Consider the following 20,169-nt stretch of genomic DNA (forward strand, 5'->3'; position numbering starts at 1 on the left):
GCTTAGAGTGGCGTCCATTATATTGTTGGGTTAGGGGGAGTTGGCAAGACAACAATGGCCAAAAGGAGCTGTATTGCAAGCTCAGAGGGCAGTTCGAGTGCCGGGCTTTTGCGCGGTCAGCCATGAAACCTGACATCAGGAGGCTGCATGCTCACCAGCATACTCTTGAAGAATGGCTGATTGATGATTTGGAGTTGCACAACCGCACAATCAGGGCACACCTACGACATAAGAGGTAAGATTTTGTAAACACGTTTATTCATCTACTTCATGTTGGTAAATCTAATTCTTGGATCAGTTTCTGATCATTTAGGCTTCGGGTTTGAATTAAAGAGGATTGTCTCATCACGGCATGCCACCTCCGCCGCCGAGTTGACCGCATGGACTTTACTTATTGAGCTTCTCACTAATTGCTTTCATTTAGGTCCAAAATTCCAGCATGATCTGACATGAATGATAATCCGCTACAACAACTTAAATTAATAAATTTGACAACTATTACAAAGTTGGCTTTTGACTACACCGAAACAAAATTCTATTGGCTTTGCAAATTTTTAGGCACCTGAAAGTTAGTTAATAAAATTTCATCACTTAAATTGCACCAACTTGGTTTGTTATTGGTACAACAAAATATGCAGATTTATATGAAAATTACTACATATGTTTTACATTGGGTAAAGAAACTATACATTTGAGTTGTTCAATTATTACTATGCGGTAAAACAAGTGATTGAAAAGTAACAAATTTCAGTCAATTGAATAATCCATACTGCGGTTGGGAACTCTCCCAAATTCTAATAACACCATCTTTACTCTTGGCTTAGCACAAGAATGTGCACCAGAAATCCAGGTTGTGCCAAATCTCTCATGTGCCATTATTTTTAGTATTTCTTAATGTTCAATCTTATCAAAAGCTTTTTCAAAATCTAGCTTGAGAAGGACTCTTTTTTGAAGTGATGACAGAGGTGTAAGTATTCAAATGACCATGCTAAATAGTCCTGGATAGTTCTAGGCTTAATAAACCATATTGATTGGCATGCACAAGTTCTACAATAACTTCCTGCAATCTATTGGCTACGAGTTTTGTGATGATTTTAATTGAAGAGTTTAAGAGTGATGTTGGCCTGAAATCTTGCACATTGTCTGCTCCATCCTTCTTTGGGATTAGAGTGATGTATGATCCATTTATACTTCTCAAGCATATATTCCCACTGTGAAAATCTCAGCAAAGGTCATAAAAATCTTGTGCAATGATAGGCCAACATTTTTTGATAAATTCATTAGAGAAACCATCTGGTCTAGGTGATTTATCCACTGGCAGATGCTTAACCACTTCATCAATCTCCTGCTTGGAAAAAGGCTCCTCAAGGCATCCAAGGTTTGTAACTCTTTGAAATAGCTGCTCTAGATCAAACTGCACATTGACTGGTTCAGAGGTGCTCAACCTTTCTTTATAAGCAGTCCAAAGCAATTCTGCCTTCTCCTGATGAGTAAAGCATGATGTTCCATTGGTGTCCACCAAAGAGGTTATTTTCCTCTACTGTGGATATATATAAGAAATAGGAGTACAAACAACAGGGGAATCTAGAATCAACTTTCAGCCTACAGAAAGAATAATGCGAGTTACCTGAACACATAGGCTATCTTTGCATCAAGATGTGCAGTCTTCAATCTCCATTTGAAATATTCATATGTAGTTGATGTCATGATTGGTGATATGGCTGATCTTCTCACACTCGGAGGAGCTACCTGAAATAATGGAATCATGCAGCTCCTTGCTGCAAGTCAACTTGAGAAACCTTGGATTCACACATCGTAGGTATCCTGGAAGTCTCTCTATGGTGCGGTCGTACAGCTCTATGCTGTCCAGTGATGGGACACCTTGCAGCACCTCCACACTTGGGCAATGGAAGATCATATAATCTTGTGCAACCTGGAGAGGCCGCTAATCCTCTTGAGCTTGGGGCAGTCTAACATGTCAAGTTTCACAACAGAAGGGAAGTTCTCCAAAGATGCCAGATTGCTCAGCTTGTGCAGTCTCAGCTCTCTTAGAGCATGCCTCTTGTTGCTGGGGGGCTTGAAAACAGCTCAGCTTGCATCCACAGATCGCCAGACGCTCGAGAGGGGCCATGGTGCCTGCAGTCACATCCACAGTCTGCTCCTCCCAGTCCCACTCCTCCCATTCGCACAAGCCTTGCAGATAAAGATGTGTCAGATTAGGAAAAGCTGCTGATGTAGATGCAGTGACGCCTCCACCCACAGCCTCCACGGCTCCCTGGAATTCAGACTTGACGCTCTTGATGGCTGCTGCATCTGCAATGCCCAACGTTTTCAAACTAGGGAGGCAACACAAACCGTCAGGGAGTTTGGTGCACGAAGGCAGGTCCTTCAGAATCAAAATCCTCAAGCTCTTAAAGGCACATGCTTCCACTACCATCATCCAATTTGGTAGTGTGCGACCAAAGTATCCTTGAATATGTAAATGGTGAATGCGGGGTGGTGGGCAGAGCTTCTCCAACACCTCTTCCACTGCTGTTGCTTCTCTATCTCATCCTCCAATTCCATGCATCCATTGCTACTCCAATGTAATTCCAAGTACTCAAGGTGCTCCTTGCTGCTAATCCTAGCTGGCAGATACATTCTCGAGATCATGTAAAGTAAGCCTCCTAAGCTTAGAAAGAGGCCCTATCTCTTCCAAGCTGCACCAGCCCCCATCCAAGGTCCATGTGTACCTGGAACCCGTAAAGTATCCTTAGATTTCTTAACCTACCAAACTCCTTCGGTATTACCACATTAGCATTCGAACGATACATATTAAGAGTTCTGAGATGCACCAGTTGTATAATGGTTCTAGGAAGATTCTCCAAATGTACAGAGCGTGCAAGCACAATATGTTGTAGGAACTTCATATTGTCGATGTCGTCTGGCAGCCTTTATATTTGTTTCCTCTAATCCCAAGTATCTTAGGTGCCTCAACTGACATAGGGAGTCAAACCAACCTATCACAATCTCCACCATGTATAGACAATACCCTTAGCATAGAGAAGCTATTCAACAAATCATTCAGCTCAAAGTCGATCTTCGAATTTATAAATAATGTTCTTACTCACTTCTGTTTTTGTAGAACAGCCAATCCAGGTACCAAACTGGTTGGTCCTATGGACAAGCGACGAACAAGACTATCATTACTACCACTGGCAACTTGCATGTCCTGCACCACAAGCGACTCTTCTCTTGCCATAAATTCAGCAAAGGAGCGCACCACATCATGCATACTCTTAGTTTATTTTCTAGTCTCATATTTTCGTGAAGATGGGTTTTCTCCTGGCCCAGTTGCTTCAAAGCATTAGATATAGCTTCTCCCTCCCTCTCGTGAGCAGCCTAGAAATGTAAAATTTAAATTAGTACAAACTTTGTTGGAACTGCAATACTGAAACAGGGCATAGATTGGACATAGAGATTTTGAAATGTACTGCAGGCTCCATACGTTTTGTTCAGTCGTCAGTCTCATATTTTCCTCAAGATGGGTTTTCTCCTGGCCTAGTTGCTTCAAAGCATTAGATATAGCTTCTTCCTGTCTCTTGTTAGCAACCTAAAATTTAAATTAGTACAAACTTTGTTGGAACTGCAATACGGAAACAGGGCATAGATTGGACATAGAGATCTTGAAATGTACTACAGGCTCCATACATTTTGTTCAGTCGTCAGTCTCATATTTTCCTCAAGATGGCTTTTCCTCTGGCTTAGTTGTTTCAAGGCACCAGATATAGCTTCTTCCTGTCTCTCGTTAGCAACCTAGCAAAGTAAGATTTATATATCAATAAAAGGTTCCACAAATTGGCACGGCAAAGTAAAATGTGTCCTTTGTAGAGACCATCCTCAAATCTGTAAGCTTCCTTTCCAGGTTATGCTTTTCGTCCAACAACAATAGCTCCTGCCAACACAATATAACTACAGTTATGAATTAGCTAGCCGAAGTGGTTGAACTGTTTGATCCTTTTTAACCCCGTACCTGATGAAGTGCACCCATAATTTTCCTGCATAGCAACCAAATCTCTGAATCTTGTGATCGTGATCTAAAGAAAAGCTCCTGCAGCTAAACAACAGCAGGTCAAGGACGAGATGGAAGGAACAAGCAAATTGCAGCTTTCCTAAAATCAGCTACGTACCTTGGTCTCAAGATCAATGAGACGACTATTGGGATGTTCCACAGTGATGCCTTTGTGCAGGGATTCGGGTTGATGCCTGCAAAGCAGAGATCTAGGTTCAAGTCACAAAAAAAAGGTCAACAAGATCGAAGAAAGCATCTGTAACTGTTACTTTGGCATATAAAAATGAAGGACCTGACTAGAGTAGTAGAGTTTGAAGCAAATGGTTTAGAGTCATTTTGCAATCCATACTCCATACCGTACAATATCAAATTACTCCTCCTAAATTCATTCCCATCTCTATGATCTGCATTAAGGAAATCAACTGGGCAATTTAGCATGTGCTCCCTCTGTAATCGTGCAGTAGAAGAACGCATGCAAACATTATGAGCCTTGCCAAGCACATGACACAAACCTGTCCTTATTTCATTGTCTCCATAAAAAGTTCTCTTCATCAATTGTATATTGATGATTCATCAATTGTATATTGATGATTGGACGGCTTCCACACTTACTAAAGGCTTCCTCCAGTGCTGACTGTACAGCATTTCTGACTGACTCATCAGAACCAGCGTCGTCTCCAACATTCGCGTCAAAAACTTCAAGGCTTGCCAAGTTCTCGAAACCAGCACCTGCTACCAGGCTGCACTGCTCTAGTGCGTTTGCATTAAATCCAAGCTTGATCCTTCGAAGATTGGGCATTGCTTCTTTCTTAAAGGCTACGCAAACTGTAGAACAGATGAACTTGAAGTGGTTGAGAACTCTGAATCCCTCCTTGTGAAAGACAATCCTTTCTGATGGGGCACTGCTGACATACAGCGACAGAGCAGAAAGTGCATTGAGTCTGCTGAGAATATCAATGTCACGTTGCCAAAGCTCCCTAACTGCAATCTTCATAACGGATAGCTTGCCAAATTCCCCAGTCCACCGGGGGAGTCTGGAAAATATGCAAATCCTAGGGGAAAACTCAAGCTTTTCAAGAAGCGTTGGAGGAGAGGAGAACATACCATGCATCTTTTGCGTTCAGTGCGCTCCCCCCCCCCCCCCCCCCCCCCCCCCCCAAACACACACACAAATTTGAGCCATGGATGAAGATGGGGAAGAACAAAAGGAGGAAGAAGGAGGAAAGGAGAATAGGGAGGAAGAAGAAGAGGAAATTGAGCCCCCCTAAGGTTCAATCCTGCCTCTGCCACTGTTTGCATTCATGGAGTTAATCATTGGGAATTTATCAACATGTCATGAACACTATCAGTGATTTAATGATATTTTCTTGAAGCAAATAAAAATCTTATATCACAAATAAAACAGATAGAACTGAAAGGATTTGTTTGATCATGAGTGATTTTTATGCAGTGTTTGACTCTAGATTGCTTTTTCTTACCTCTTAGGAGGTAAGAGCTAAAAGCAAATCACAGGCCTTGATTTATATGAGAAAATTAATTACAGAAAAAACCCCGCTACTGCCTCAAATCACGTTAACTAACGGGCGGAAAAAGATATGCTGTTAGGCCATGTTAGGCACAAGAATAATATAATACATCACATTAGCCAAGATAGATCAAATGGGTTGATCTTCCCCATTATTTATCCTATTTTCTGAACAGAAAATATACACCTAAATATGATAATCACATTCTATCTATTACCTTTTTCACTTCCAGAAACAGTAGATGTGCCAAGTGTCTTTTGGTTTGCCGAGTGCAATCCATTGGGCACTCAGCAAAGGCAGAGTTTGCCGAGTGCCTCCAGAGAAACACTTGGCATATATATTGCACTCGGCAAAAAATTTATTTGCCGAGTGTAGGAAAGAAAACACTCGGAAAACAACAAAACGACACTCGGCAAAGAATGGACACTCGGCAAAATACCACCACGTGACCGCCACATGCGATGGCCGTCAAACGGCGTGTTAGCTGTTAGCACTTTGCCCAGTGTTCTCTATCAGACACTCGGCAACTACATATGTTTGCCGAGTGTTCTTACAAGGCACTCGGCAAAACAACAAGTTCTTTCCTCTCCTGCGCTCCAAACTTTTTCTACTCTCCACATACAACATGTGGTACTCCATGTTAAAATTTGCTATATTTCTCCATCTGTTTGCTATATTTAATTAATTTATTGTATTTAGTGGAATTTTTTGGTATTAGTAAAATTTGAACTGCAAGTGATTCAAATAATGGAATAAAATGAGTGAAAAAAATGATATTCATGTTATTGAGTCTAGTGTGAGGCCTTACCTAGGAAATGCAAAGAAATTTTGAACATCTTGTTCAGGAAACACGACAACGAACGTATGGTCGAATGATTTTTAAATTCTAAAAAAAGCAAATGAAGTTTGAAAATCAAAAGATTTGTTAAGATCTCATGATATCATATGTGGAGGCTATGGTAAAAAATTGAGAAGGGTTCGCACAATTTTCACATACGATGCTTACAAACCGAAGCATCTTCAAAGAAGAATCATAGCGTTGAGGAGGATCCGATAAGATTTGGAGTCAAAGTGACAGTCGAATTGGGGTTTGACTTCAAAACCTTTTTTATGGGCAATAGACACCATAGATTGGTTCATGTCAAATTTTGGTAATTTTTCAGATCCGTTTGATAATTTTAATTTATTAACTGCGACTACATAGGGGAGTGAACTTAGGTACTATGCGAATCAACAGGCTCAAGAGTCATGATTACCACATATGGCTTGAGCGCCTACTTCCGGTGATGGTTCGAGGCTATGTCCCTAAGCATGTCTGGCAAGTGCTAGTGGAGTTGAGAAATTTCTTCTGCCAGTTTTGTGCTAAGGAGTTATCTCATACCGTAGTTCCAGAAATGGAAAGAATGACGTCTGTGTTGGTTTGTAAGTTGGAGAAGATCTTTTCACCCATTTTCTTCAATCCGATGCAGCATATGATTTTGCACCTCTTGTATGAAGCACGAATGGGGGGGGGCCTGTGCAGGGCTGTTGGTGCTATTCAATTGAGAGATGTCAAAAGGTTCTTCGAAATAAATGTAAAAATAAATGCAAAATTGAAGCATCCTTTGTAGAGGCATACATTCTGGAGGAGGTGTCAAACTTCACAATAAAATACTATGCTGACAACCTTCCTAGCGTGCATAATCCACCCCTCATTACAATGCTGGTGAAGATGAATCGAGCCTTAGCATTTTCCAAGGGCAACTCGGAAGTGAAAGTAGTGTGACTCACAAGATCTTGAAACATGAAGAGTGGCTCACTATCTTGCTATATGTGTTGACCAACCTAACCGAAGTGGATCTGTACATGTTGTAAGTTCTCAATAAACTTGTTCTCAAGTAGTCACTATTCTGTGTCCAACTCCCATGTTTCTCGTTGGTACAGGGAATTTCATCATCAATTCTAGCGTGAATCAAGAGAACCTACCCCACGCGTCTAGGCCATCATTGACTACTACACTAGCTACAAAAGTATGAAAATCAATAAAACTAAGGCAAGAACCATGAAGCTGACCCAGGAACAATACTTGCAGGTAAATATAGAACATTAACATCTTAAATTTTTCTGAGATTAAGTACGTTTAATTTCATCTTCTTATATGTCATACACTTGATGACATAGGTGCCTCCATGGTAGTGCACCTAGCATCGCTAGTGCTAGGAACACATCGTAGACAAGTGGTGCGACCCCGAGTGGGAGGAGACGCACAACGCTTGTCGGGGCTGGCGTTTGTTGATGCCAGGTGCACCACACCATCAAGGGAACCTCAGGCTCGACGAATACGTGGCTAGATGTGTACACGAATTCATTTCTTTATTCTAACGCTCAATTCTACATAATTTCTAATGAATTTGCATTTTTTCGTAGTCGTCATCACATGGTGGCCGACCTTGCTCCCAGTTCAAGGCATGGGCTTTGTCCCACAAGGGCAATGTGTCGGCCAACATCGACTACAACCCAGAGGACCTGCCCTCGGCATACAGCAATGCCACCATCCACAGCTGCCTCAATGACTACACAATGATGGAAAAAGAGGTCCATGGGCTAGAGTATGATCCGAGCTCCCAGGATCTTGATGGAGAAGTCATCATGAGGGTGGGAGGAGGCAAGAAGCATGGCCGGTACTGGATTGGCGACAGCACAATCGATACAGCTAGTACTCCCACACTCTCCTAGATTCGAGCAAGGAGCACGAGCTCAATCCCAGGGATATGCCCAAGGCCGGACACTACACGCTTCTAGATGGAGGCACTCAAGGTAATTTCTATTTTATTCATCGTTCATTGATTTTTACATACCTTTGCTTTGCATTGTAACATTGGGATGAAATATTGTAGGCCTGGGTGGAAGCAGAAACAAAGCGACAGGAGGAGTTGGAGGCGAGGATGTAGCAAATGATTCAGCAGAGGCTAGAGGTCGAGCAGCATATGATGGAGGAAGATTCCTGGAGGCGGGAGGAAGAGCAACGGCTGAGGATGGAGCAGATGTTTCAATATATGCAGGGTTTTGCATCGAGGATGGGTTAACCTGCGCCACCGATGTTATTCCCTCCACCTCAACCACCCACAACTACTCCTGTGAGTCACTTGACACCTGATACTGCAGATTGAATACTTTTACTTAGAGAACGTGTTTCTATCGTAAATGTCCAAATGTCAAATGATATGTTAGCTCAAAGTGAAATATGCTATGATATGTTAGCTCAAATGATATGTTAGCTCAAAATGATATGCTAGCTCAAAATGTTAAGTGCATGACATATAAATATTATTAAGTCCATGATATTAAATGTTTTGCCTAATTCTTGCTCATATTATTAAGTGCATGACATATAAATATCAATCTTGTCTCACACATGCAATCTCGGCAAACCTTTGTGTAGAATCAATCGGCGGCATACCCAGATTTGTCGCAGTGGTTCCCATGGCCTTCGCAGTGACTACTTGTGACTTACTTGTGACTTGCATTTGCATTTGTGGCTTACTTGACCTTATTGTGAACTATGCCTGTGATGCTTATTGTGAATTATGCATGTGATGCTTATTGTGAATTATGCCTGATGTTTGTTGTGAATTGGGGGTCCATTATACGCGACCGAACCATAAAAATAGGGATTTATGGTCACTTTGCCGAGTGTAACACTCGACAAAGAGGACTTTTGTCAAGTGTCAATGGCAAAGCACTTGGTAAAGAGGTCAAATCTGTCATTCTGGTACAACTTTGTCGAGTGTTTGGCCTTGACACTCGGTAAAGCGACCATAAATGCCGAGTGTTTGGACTTGACACTCAACAAATCGACCATACAATCTATCATCGAGGCACCTTTTTGCCAAGTATCTTAGCCTTCCACGTCTTAAACGTTGCCAAGTATTTTTCCATCTTGACACTCGGCAAAGCCACCGTCACCGTCTTCTCGCCGTCGCCGTAACTTTTGTTTGCCGAGAGTCGATTTAGCACTCAGCAACATCGTTACCGAGAGTCCGAAAAAAACACTTAGCAAAGAGTTGTTTGCCACTAAATTCGAAGCTCTTTGCCGTTAAAATCGAAGCCGAGTGCTACTTGCCGAGTGTTACACTTGGCAAACTCGTTGCCGAGTGTTTTTTGTGCTTTGCTTACTGTATGCCGTAGTGTGTTTACAAGGTAGTGTACAATTAAATGGACAGCCCACGGTCATTTTGGAGTAGTAAAGCAATTGCCATTATTAAACTAACAAAGCGTGAATATAGATAAAAAATTTTTACTTGAAGCCAAGGGCCAATATAGATAAGGGTAGCTACTGGTCGAATAATAAATAGATTTGCGAAGTACGTGTACTTTATACGATGATGTGTGAAAAGTGAAAACTCACTTCTTATTTTGCAGGTATGCCCTGATCGTTTCAGTGAGATTACCCATCTCTAGATCATTGGGCAGCTGGTGTCGACGAACTTGTAAGAGTATGCTGGTGAGCAGCCTCCTGATGTCAGGCTTCTGGGATGACCGCGCAAAAGCCCGGCACTCGAACTGCCTTCTGAGCTTGGAATACAGCTCCTTGGCAAGAGTTGTCTTTCCAATTCCCCCAGATCCAACAATGGACACCACTCTCAGTCCCTGCTCTCCATCGCTCAACCACTCTTCGAGCTTTTCCATGGAGCTGCGGATACCGACAATGCGTGAAGCGGTCATCCCGTACAGAGGTGGAATTATTGGGGCTTCATCCGAATCGATCCTGCTTGTGCCGCTCTGGAGCTTGTCGAGATCGTACCTCTTGTGCCGCTGAATCGCCTCCTCCAGTCGAGACTTGAATTGTGTGGTTTCGTCGGCGACCCAGCGGCTCCGGCTCCGGTCCTCGCGGACCTTAGCGATCTTGCCACGGAGGTTCTTGTGTGAGGCGGCGGTGGCGTTGAGTCCATAGACGAGCTCGTCGAGAAAGTCGTCGATGTCGTAGGAGAGCTCGCGCACCTCCTTCACCCAGCACCTGGCAGCCGACGACGTCGGGGCCTCCACCTCCGACGGCTCCATCAGGTACTTGTCGATCAGTTCTTGGAGGTGGTCCTTGAGGAGGCGAATCTTGTTCTTCTCCCGCTTGTGCAGCCGGTGGTCGTCCTCCGGCGACAGCAGCCGCTCGAGCTTGGCGGGGAGGGAACGGATGACCCCAAGCGAAACACTGACAGGAGCCTCCATCGTTTCTGAGAAGGAAACAGATCGAGCAAATCCATCGACGTTATAGGTAGATGATGAGGAATTGAGGAGCATCTCTCTTAAATGTATGGATAAAAGAATATGCACCGAACATTTCTATGGGACTCTGCCATTACTGACCTTGTAATGAAGGTAGCGCGCTCTCCCTGTTCTTTACTCCATCGTTGAAGCTGCATATAGACGCGGAGTGTTACGGGACAAAGGGCCTGTTTGGTTATAGATGCTTATTTATAAGTTGCTTATGTGCTTATTGTAGTTGCTTATTTATAAGTCTAGGTGTTTGGTTTGGGTTGCTTATTTGCAATAAATGAGACTGCTATTGACACATTTGCCCCTGCCATCCCATTTCCCACTACCCCTACTAATTACCAGCTCCTTAGCGCCAGAAGAAGCGGGCAGCGGCCAAGCGCGAGCGGCGGGCGGGCGGCGGCGGCGGCGGGTGGGAGCGGCGGCGGGTGGCGAGCGGGAGCGGCGGAGGGCGGCGGGGAGGCGGCCGGCGGCGGCTGGCGAAAGCGGCGCCAGAGTGGTGACGGACTGACGGGAGAGAGGAGAGAGAAAGGGGAGAGAGGAGAGAGAATGAGGGTAGGAGGTGTAAAGTAACCTATAAGCAACCATAAGCAACCCAAAAGTTACTTATTTGCTTATGCATAAGCAACTTTTAAGCAAGTCTATAAGCAAGAGTGTTTGGGTTATAAGCAACTTATTTGCTTATTTTTAAGTTGCTTATGGATAAGCAACCGAAACCAAACAGGCCCAAAGCCGAGCTAGCATCTCCAGCAGCAGTGTGTCAGTAAATATTTCCTAAGAAAAGTCAGAACTTCTCCAGCAGCCGAGATATCCCAATAGCTCTTTTATTGTTAGGGGAAGTTACTTTTGCAGTCTCACAATAATCTTATCCCAATCCAACTACCACATTAGAAAAGTCAGAACTTCTCCTTTATTCAGGAGAGTTGAGTGAATTATTGGGTTGTTCCAATAACCAATGGGAAAAGGGAAAAGTAGAGGGAGTTTGTTGGAGCATTATTTTTAAACAGTGTTGGTAAAACTCTTTTTTTCAGTTTTTGTGATCCAAATAAATAAAGAATTCTCAAAGCACATGCTAAACATCATTGAGGCTTGCTCTATTTTTTGTTCTAAAAATCTTCTTAAAATTCGTTTTTTTCGTAACTTGCTCTATTTTTTGAGATCCAAACAATCACAAAATAATCCAACGAGTGTTTTTTTAGCTGTCGGTGCTCTGACATGTTCCCCTATGCAATGAAATTGATGCGTTTGGTGGCACAGTTCTATTTATGGACTATTTATTTCACTGCCGAGCACTGATCTACACGTAGCAGCAGCAGGCGCTTGGTTCCAGGCAGAACCAAGTCCATTGCCACCGCCATCGATCTGACCTCACCCTCGGCCATGTCGGCTACTGCTCCACCTGACGCCGCCTCCGTGGAGAAGCGGAAGCCAGCCGCCCACGCGGTGTTCTTCCCGTTCCCGGCGCAGGGCCACGTCAAGGCGGCGCTGCACCTGGCCGTGCTCGTCCATGCCCGGGGCGGCGTCCGCGTCACCTTCGTCCACTCCGACCGCAACCGCCGCCGCCTCCTCCGCTCGCAGGGCCCCGACGCGCTCGCCGGCGCCCCGGGGTTCTTTTTCGCCTCCGTCCCGGACAGCCTGCCGCCGCCGTCTGGCGAAGGCGGCGACACTCCGCAGTACATGGTCGCCCTGCTTTCATCCCTCGAGACCTCTGCCGGTTCGCACCTCAAGAAACTGCTCGACGACGCGGCTGCCGCCGGCGCACCGGCCACCTGCGTCGTCTCCGACATCGACTCCGTCCTGCGCGCCGCCGGGGAGGTCGGCGTCCCGGCCGTCGCCTTCTGGACGGCGAGCGCCAGCGCGCTCATGGCGTTCCAGCAGTGCCAGCAGCTCATCGACAAGGGCTTCGTTCCGCTCAAAGGCATGATCAAATAATGCTATTTTCAAAGCATCCAAATGTCCATTAATCGACTAAGTGTTATAATTAATCTCCTATATGCAGATGCAGCGCAGCTGAGCAATGGTTATCTTGACAGCACGGTCATCGACTGGGTGCCCGGGATGCCGGCGGACATGCGCCTGCGCGACTTCCCAAGCTTCATCCGCACGACGGACCCCGACGACGCCATGCTCCGCCACGCCCTCGGCCTTATGGACTGCGTCCGGACCGCCGCCTCCGCCGTGGTGCTCAACACGTTCGACGAGCTCGATGGCGAGGTCGTCGAAGCCATGTCCGCCTTCCTCCCGCCCATATACGCCGTTGGGCCGGTCCCCTTGCTCGCTCAACAAGTCGTCGTTGCAGGCGGCGGGGCCCCGCCGCCGGCCGCCAGCCTCACCAAGGAGGACGACGGGTGCCTGGCATGGCTAGGAACCAAGCGGCCCCGCTCCGTGGTGTACGCCAACTTCGGGAGCATAGCCGTGCTAACAACCCAGCAGATAGAGGAGTTCGCGTGGGGTTTGGCCAACAGCGGCTACGACTTCTTGATGGTAATCAGAGATGACCAGGCAAACGGCGCCTTCGGCGGCGGCATCACGCCGGAGTTCGTTGAGGAGACGAAGGGGAGGTGCTACGTCACGAGATGGTGCCCGCAGGCGGCGGTGCTCCAGCACGAGGCCGTCGGCGCGTTCCTGACGCACTGCGGGTGGAACTCGATGCTGGAGAGCATATGTTCCGGTGTGTCCATGCTGTGCTGGCCCTTTGGCGCGGATCAGCAGACCAACTGCCGGTTCGCTTGCACGGAGTGGCGCGTCGGCGTCGAGGTCGGCGGCGATGTCAAGAGAGCGGAGGTGGAGGCGTTGGTAAGGGATGTGATGGGAGGAGGGGAGAAAGGGATGGAGCTGAGGCGGAGAGCTGCCGAATGGAAGGAGAGGGCAGCTGCGGCTTCGGAGCCAGGTGGGTCCTCTTGGGTCAACCTTGACAGGTTGGTCAATGAGGTTTTCCATCCTTATAAGGAAGAGCTTTAGTAGTAGCTAATTAGGTTTCCTTATAAGTTCTCATCATCTCGTCCCACCACCAGTAATAAGTTCACACAAACATATTGACCAGTTACATAAGTAAAGCTGACAACACTACCAAAAAGTGTGAGTTTGCCGTGTGCCAAGTTCTTTGCCGAGTGCTAACATAAAAATACTTGGCAAAAAATGCGACACACGGTAAACAAATTAAAAAACACTCGGTAAATATTTATACTTGGCGAAAACACGCATAAACACTCCGCAACTTTTTGCACTCGCCAAAAGAGAAAAAAACACTTTGCAAAGGGAGGCACTTGGCAGAGAACGTGCCACATGTACATCCGCTAATATGTTTGTCGAGTGTCCCTCAGTGGAAACACTAGGCAAAGACTTCCACTCGGCAAAAATATGCATAAACACTCGGCAAATTTGGCACTCAATAAAAGAGAAAAAACACTCGGCAAATAATGTGCCACGTGTCCATCCGTTAATATGTTTGCCATGTGTAAATCTGTGGCACTCGGCAAATAATTTCATTTTCTTTCTCTTCTGACCTTGAAACTTTTTCTAATCTCAACATACAACATTTGGTATTCCATGTTAAAATTTGGTATATTTCTGGATCTGTTTGCTATATTTAATTAATTTATTGTATTTCTAGGAATTTTTTTGGTATAAGTCAAATTTGAGCTGTAAGTGATTGAAATAATAGAATAAAATGAGTAAAAAAATGATATTCATGTTATTGAGTCTAATGTTTGGCCTTGCCCAAGAAATGAAAAGAAATGTCAAACATCTTGTTCAGAAAACACGACCACAAACATGTGGCTGATTGGTTTTTAAATTCTAAAAAAACAAACGAAGTCATAAGATTTGTCATGCTGTGATGATATCATACATGGAGGCTATGGTAAATAAAATTGAGAAGGTTTCACATAATTTGTCACGTATGATATTTACAAACCGAAGAAGAATCATAGCGTTGAAAAGGAATCGGTAAGATTTGGAGTCAAAGTGATGGTCGAACTGGGATTTGACTTCAAAACTTTATGTAAAGGCAATAGAGAACATATATTGTTTCATATGAATTTTTGGTAATTTTTTGGACCCATTGGATAATTTTAATTTATTAAGTGCAATTATAGAATTTTAATTGATATAAATTAAATTTGAGCTGTAACAGCATAAAATAATGGAATAATATTAGTAGAAAAATCATATATATTGTTGAGTCAATTTGATAAGGTATTTTCAAAGTACATCGGAAAAAAAGAAAAACACATTATGAAAAATAAGGAAATGAAAAAAATAATTAATATATTTACCGAGTGTCTAGGGATTGAGGCACTCGGCAAAGATGGGTTTGCCGATTGCTATCGGCAAATACACTTTCCTCTTCTCTTTCCTATTCTTTCCCGTTCCCTTCCCTTCCTCTCTCATTCTTATCCATTCGTCTGTGTCGTGCCTGCGCCCGCACCGCCACCTTCCTCCCGCACCGCACCCACCGCTGCCAGCCATTCGTCTGTGTCATGCTTGCGCCCGCACCGCCACCTCCCTCCCGCACCACGCCCACCGCTGCCAGCCATCCTCTGTGCTGCACCCGTACCACCGGCCGTCCTCCGCCCCGCGCCCACGCCGCCACCTCCCTCCCGCGTCGCACCTGCCGCAAACATGCCTTGTTTGTTGAGTGCCCATGCCTTTATACACCTGGCAAACGCGTCGTGACTGTCTTCACGCTGTCACGTTGCTCTTTTTTTGTTGAGCATCGATTTTAGCACTCGGCCCGATAAAAAACACTATGCAAAGAAACTTTTGCCGACACTGTGTATGCCATGTGTTGTTTGCCAAGTGTAGCACTCAGCAAAGGTTTTGTTGAGTATTTTTGGATCTTCACTGTGTGCCGTGAACACACGGCAAACTTTCAGATTCCGGTAGTGCAGCTTCTCGATAGTTACAAAACCTATAAAGCCATCATTCAGTACACATGCGAGAAGGATTTCTAAATTGTTGTTGTTGACTCCGGGACTAACAATACCAGTTTAATGAGCTTGTTGTATAGACTACTAATGGAGAAACCAAATGCATTTACTTTCATTTATTTTTTGGCCAAACATGCACCGCCGGTAAAGGAGCAAAGGCAGCATGCCACCTAACATGAACAATGTGTTAAAGGTATAGATATGAACAATGTGTTAAAGGTATAGATATGTCATTTATAACACGTCAAATGAACGTGATGGCAGTTTATATGAATATTTTCGTCTACAAGCACCAAATCAAGATGCAAAGCGGGCTGTCCATCTCGAGCACCGCAATAATCCCACATGCGAGCGATACGAGCACGCACACACTAGTTCTTACTCACTGGCGAAACATCATGCAGCTCAGACCACACCATGATCGCAGCGGGTGATTCAAATCAGGAAACTTTGGGTTCCTAAATACCAGTATAGTAAAGCGAAGAGCCTATATATGGAGAGAACCCAAAACTAAAAAAAACACTACATACCAACACGTCGGTGGCCACATGTGCGCAACAAAACATCGGCGCAGCAAAGAACACGTCAACGCTGCGCCAATGCACATGTACGCACCACCGCTGCCGCCTGCAACAAATTTTATGTATCTAACATAAACAAATGCAGAGCAATAAAGTGCATCCTTATGCTTGAGGCTTCCAACCAGCACGTGCGAAGGCACGTAGCCCAGTACCTCTAGGCGGAGCAACCCCGGGACTTGGAACCGATAAGGAGAGAACCTGAGGGGCTCCTCGCAAAATGGCGTGCTCCGGTGGCAGCCCAGCCGGCTCGCGAATTTGAGGCGACGTGGCCAGGCCTGAGAGGTCCTGGGAAGACACCCTGGGAAGACACCCTATTAATCTGTCCAGCGCACCCTCCAGGGGCACGAAGCGGACACATAGCCCCACACCTTGAGATGGAGGACCGACCTTGGGCCGCAGGCACGTGGGGGCCGCAAAACACCAGGTGGGTGCCTTTCCACAAAACCGGCACGATCTCTGAATTTTCTTATCTGGGTGGAGGAATATTCTAGAGCACGGGAGGCGCGCCGCAAGAAAAAACGGATACGTTTACTATAGACCGGGGACCCCCGGACCCGGAGCATATACGCTGCAAACCCAAGGGCCCCCCGCAGAGCCGCACGCCGCGGTGGCAGCCCCGGGTCTGCAGGATCACCCGCGCGCGGTTGGCCCCCAAAAGGACACGACGTGGCCGCGACAACACCTCGGAATAAGGGAGTTGGGGGTGTTTGGTTCCAGTTGCTTATTTTTAGCACATATCACATCGAATGTTTAGATAATTATAAGTATTAAATGTAGACTATTTACAAAACCCATTACACGGATGGAGGCTAAACGGCGAGACGAATCTATTAAGCCTAATTAGTCCATGATTTGACAATGTGCTGCTATAGTAAACATTTGCTAATGATGGATTAATTAGATTTAATAGATTTGTCTCGCCATTTAGCCTTCATCTGTGCAATTAATTTTATAATTAACTCATATTTAATCCTCCTAATTAACCTCCGAATATTCGATGTGATACGGACTAACCCCTTGTTTACTTCCCTCCAAACTCCCAACTTTGACACTATGCAAAAAGAAGATTCCCCATCACATCAAACTTGCGGTACATGCATGGAGTACTAAATGTAGACGAAATCAAAAACTAATTGCACAGTTTTGTTGTACTTTGCGAGACGAATCTTTTGAGCCTAATTAGTCAATATTTGGACAATAATTCACAAATACAAACGAAACGCTACAGTGTTGCATTTATGGTAAAATGCCAATTTTGCAACTCCCAACTTGGGAAGTAAACAAGGCCTAAACTTTAGCTCGAGCAACCAAACGATCCTGATTAGCATCTAAGAACGGAGTGGCTGTCGCATCGCATCTGGCGTCTGCCCAGGGCCAGGCGACCTACCAGACCACAAGGCAGAAAGGCAGGCCCCCCAGCAAAGCAAATGCAGGCCTCTGCATCGCGGCTCACGCTCAAGTTCGGAGACAACGTGCTTCAGATCCTCCGTCCACACAGACGTGCTTCACATCGCGGGACCGCGCGCCGTGAATGGAGTGGACAGCTCCAAAGACTTGTTGCGGCATGAACGTGACGACCCAGGATGTTTGCACTTATCTGTTTTTAGCAGACAAGTTAGTAGGTACATTAACTGTTGATGTTCGCAGTCGACCCGTTCCGATTGATTGTTTTTAATTAGCAGACAAGTTAGTAGGTACATTAACTGTTGATGTTCGCATGCAGTCGACCCGTTCCGATTGATTGTGAAGATTTCGGAAGGACACAAGTTGTAGTTGTGTTCTTCGATGGTTGGCCTGCTTTTTGGGCAGTTGATGGTGTTGACTTGCCAAGCCCGCCGAGCTATCGCCGGAACAGTATCTGCCACTGTACCGCGCTGAAGACCGCTGCAATGATGCCCGTGAAGAGAATCCGATGCTGCTTGAATCTCTGTTTTGAAGCGCAACGGTCAGCCACGGCGCGCTTTCCCGCTCCTCCGCTTCGGGGGATGCGCAACCGTCCACGGCCCTGCGCATATACCAACGCCGTCCGCGCACCGGGAGCAACGCCGTTTTACAGCCTGACCTGCTGCCTCCACCGGCTGAGCAGAACAACCTCGGCGTCGCCGGCGCAGCGCTGGACGCCCCGCAGTGCGCCGCGCCTTCGCAGAACTCGTCTGTCGTGACCATTCACGCAGGAACGAGTGCGAGGCAGCCCGGGCAAAGGCAGAAGCTTTTCTGAGCAGCGTCCGCCTCGTGCTACAAACGCCGCTGGCGCAAAGAACGCCGCAGCCACCACCGTCCTGCCCAGGGGCGGCACCAACGCCGAGAAGGAGTGGTCGCCTTGCCAACCAGCCCCTGAACCTCACCGTCCGCCCATCTAAGAAGGGTGAGGTCCTCGCCATGCGGAAACTTGGGATTATTTCAAACGACGACGACGCAAATTGCGCTGCGGCTGCTGAATTTGATAAATTCTTAAACACAATTGTGCAACCGCGCCATTTCGCGGCTCTGCGGGATATCTTCCCAGCGGCTAATGCGCTGTCTGATGCTGATCTTATGCAGATAGCAAGCCAGACCGGGACGGTGTTGGCGAACGCGTGAACGCCGTCACCACCAGCATCACCAGCTTGGTCGTCGTCAAGTCTCATGGTCGACGTCGCTACATGTGGAGTAACGAACGTTCACATCCGACAATGGCGAAACTAGACCGGGTTCTTGTCTCTGTTGAATGGGAAGCTCACTTCCCCTTCTCCTTCCTCCAGGCTATGTCATCGGCAATGAGTGATCATTGCCCTTTACATCTCGCGACAAACGCAACATTCACGGTCCAGCGTCGCTTTCATTTTAAGCCATGGTGGCTAAAGCTGCACGGGTTCATGGATGCCGTAGCGAGGGGGTGGACATGCCCAAATACGATGATCGATCCTTTTGCCCGTCTAGATTGTAAGCTGAAGAATACTGCTAAAGAACTTCAGAGATGGAGCCAACGTAGCGTCGGTCAGGTGAAAATGCAGCTTTCAGTGGCGAAAACAATTAATATTATACTATGGCTTGACAGAGCTCAGGAAGTGAGACAACTCACACTGGAGGAGCATCAGCTTCGTAAGCAACTCAAATGCAAGATTCTTGGTCTCACATCCTTGGAGAGGACGATTGCACGGCTACGTTCAAGGATGCTGTTCTTAAGGGACGGCGATGCCCATACAAAGCTATTTCACTTACAGTCCAGTTTCAGAACTAAAAAGAAATTCATTTCGAACGTGGAGCATAACAACATAGTAGCTTATACTATAGCTGGCCATTTGGCACTAGCACTATGGACCGCCCCAACCACGACATGAAGAAGCACGGTCCGGCCCGTGACTCATAGTGCCGTGCTTGGGCCACCATTTCGGCCTATAGTGCCGGCACGGGCACGGCACGCTTAATGGGCCGGCACGATAGCGGCCCGATTCCTCCCAGCCGTTGGATGCCATCAGGATGCATCAGCACCATTAGATGAGTAGAGAGTGGCATATATAAAGAAATACATGCCTGGAACCCTAACTAACTCTCCTCTCCTGCGCAGCTGCGCTCTCACTCTCGATCTCTCCGATCTCCCCGACGGCCCGACCCTCCCTGCTTCTCTCCCGTGGCCGCCCGCGGGGGGCCGCCGTCGCCGGAGCGCGGCCGCGGCTCCTCCCCTCCCTATCTGGCTCTCTCCCGTGGCTGCCTGCGGGGGGCCGCTACTGAGGCACGGCCACTGGGAGGAGTGGAGGGGCCCCGGCCGCCGCCGGGGTCCGCCACCATCGGAGGAGTGGAGGGGCCTCCGCCACCGCTGAGGTCCGCCGCGGCCGGGAGGAGCGGAGCTGTGG

At 46.5% G+C, this 20,169-nt stretch overlaps 2 protein-coding genes across 6 annotated transcripts; one reads left to right on the forward strand and one right to left on the reverse strand.

Annotated features, from left to right (window-relative positions):
* Window positions 1–1,243: 1,243 nt before the first annotated feature.
* On the reverse strand, window positions 1,244–11,000 carry LOC117866491 (disease resistance protein RGA5). 5 transcript variants are annotated; one of them, XM_072290171.1, is made up of 8 exons: window positions 9,965–10,907; window positions 4,170–4,245; window positions 4,013–4,096; window positions 3,875–3,934; window positions 3,691–3,795; window positions 3,488–3,592; window positions 3,111–3,381; window positions 1,244–3,009 (listed from the first exon to the last, which is right to left on the reverse strand). In XM_072290171.1, the coding sequence occupies exons 1-7, from the start codon at window positions 10,849–10,851 to the stop codon at window positions 3,157–3,159; spliced, it is 1,542 nt and encodes a 513-aa protein (XP_072146272.1). In that variant the 5' UTR covers window positions 10,852–10,907; the 3' UTR covers window positions 1,244–3,009; window positions 3,111–3,156. The 5 variants fall into 5 exon arrangements, 4 of the variants coding, with proteins under 4 accessions (XP_072146272.1, XP_072146273.1, XP_034606600.1 ...); XM_072290172.1 differs by lacking the exon at window positions 1,244–3,009 and adding an exon at window positions 10,918–11,000 and having other exon boundaries at window positions 3,063–3,381; window positions 9,965–10,784; XM_034750709.2 differs by lacking the exon at window positions 1,244–3,009 and having other exon boundaries at window positions 3,063–3,381; window positions 4,013–4,090.
* Window positions 11,001–12,114: 1,114 nt separating this feature from the next.
* LOC117866492 (7-deoxyloganetin glucosyltransferase) lies at window positions 12,115–13,880 on the forward strand. The gene is made up of 2 exons (XM_034750713.2): window positions 12,115–12,742; window positions 12,824–13,880. Exons 1-2 carry the CDS (start codon window positions 12,205–12,207, stop codon window positions 13,783–13,785), a joined length of 1,500 nt encoding a protein of 499 aa, XP_034606604.1. The 5' UTR covers window positions 12,115–12,204; the 3' UTR covers window positions 13,786–13,880.
* Window positions 13,881–20,169: the final 6,289 nt, after the last annotated feature.

This window comes from Setaria viridis, chromosome 8 (assembly GCF_005286985.2).
Source record: "Setaria viridis chromosome 8, Setaria_viridis_v4.0, whole genome shotgun sequence".
In the NCBI taxonomy this organism is placed as follows: Eukaryota; Viridiplantae; Streptophyta; class Magnoliopsida; order Poales; family Poaceae; genus Setaria; species Setaria viridis.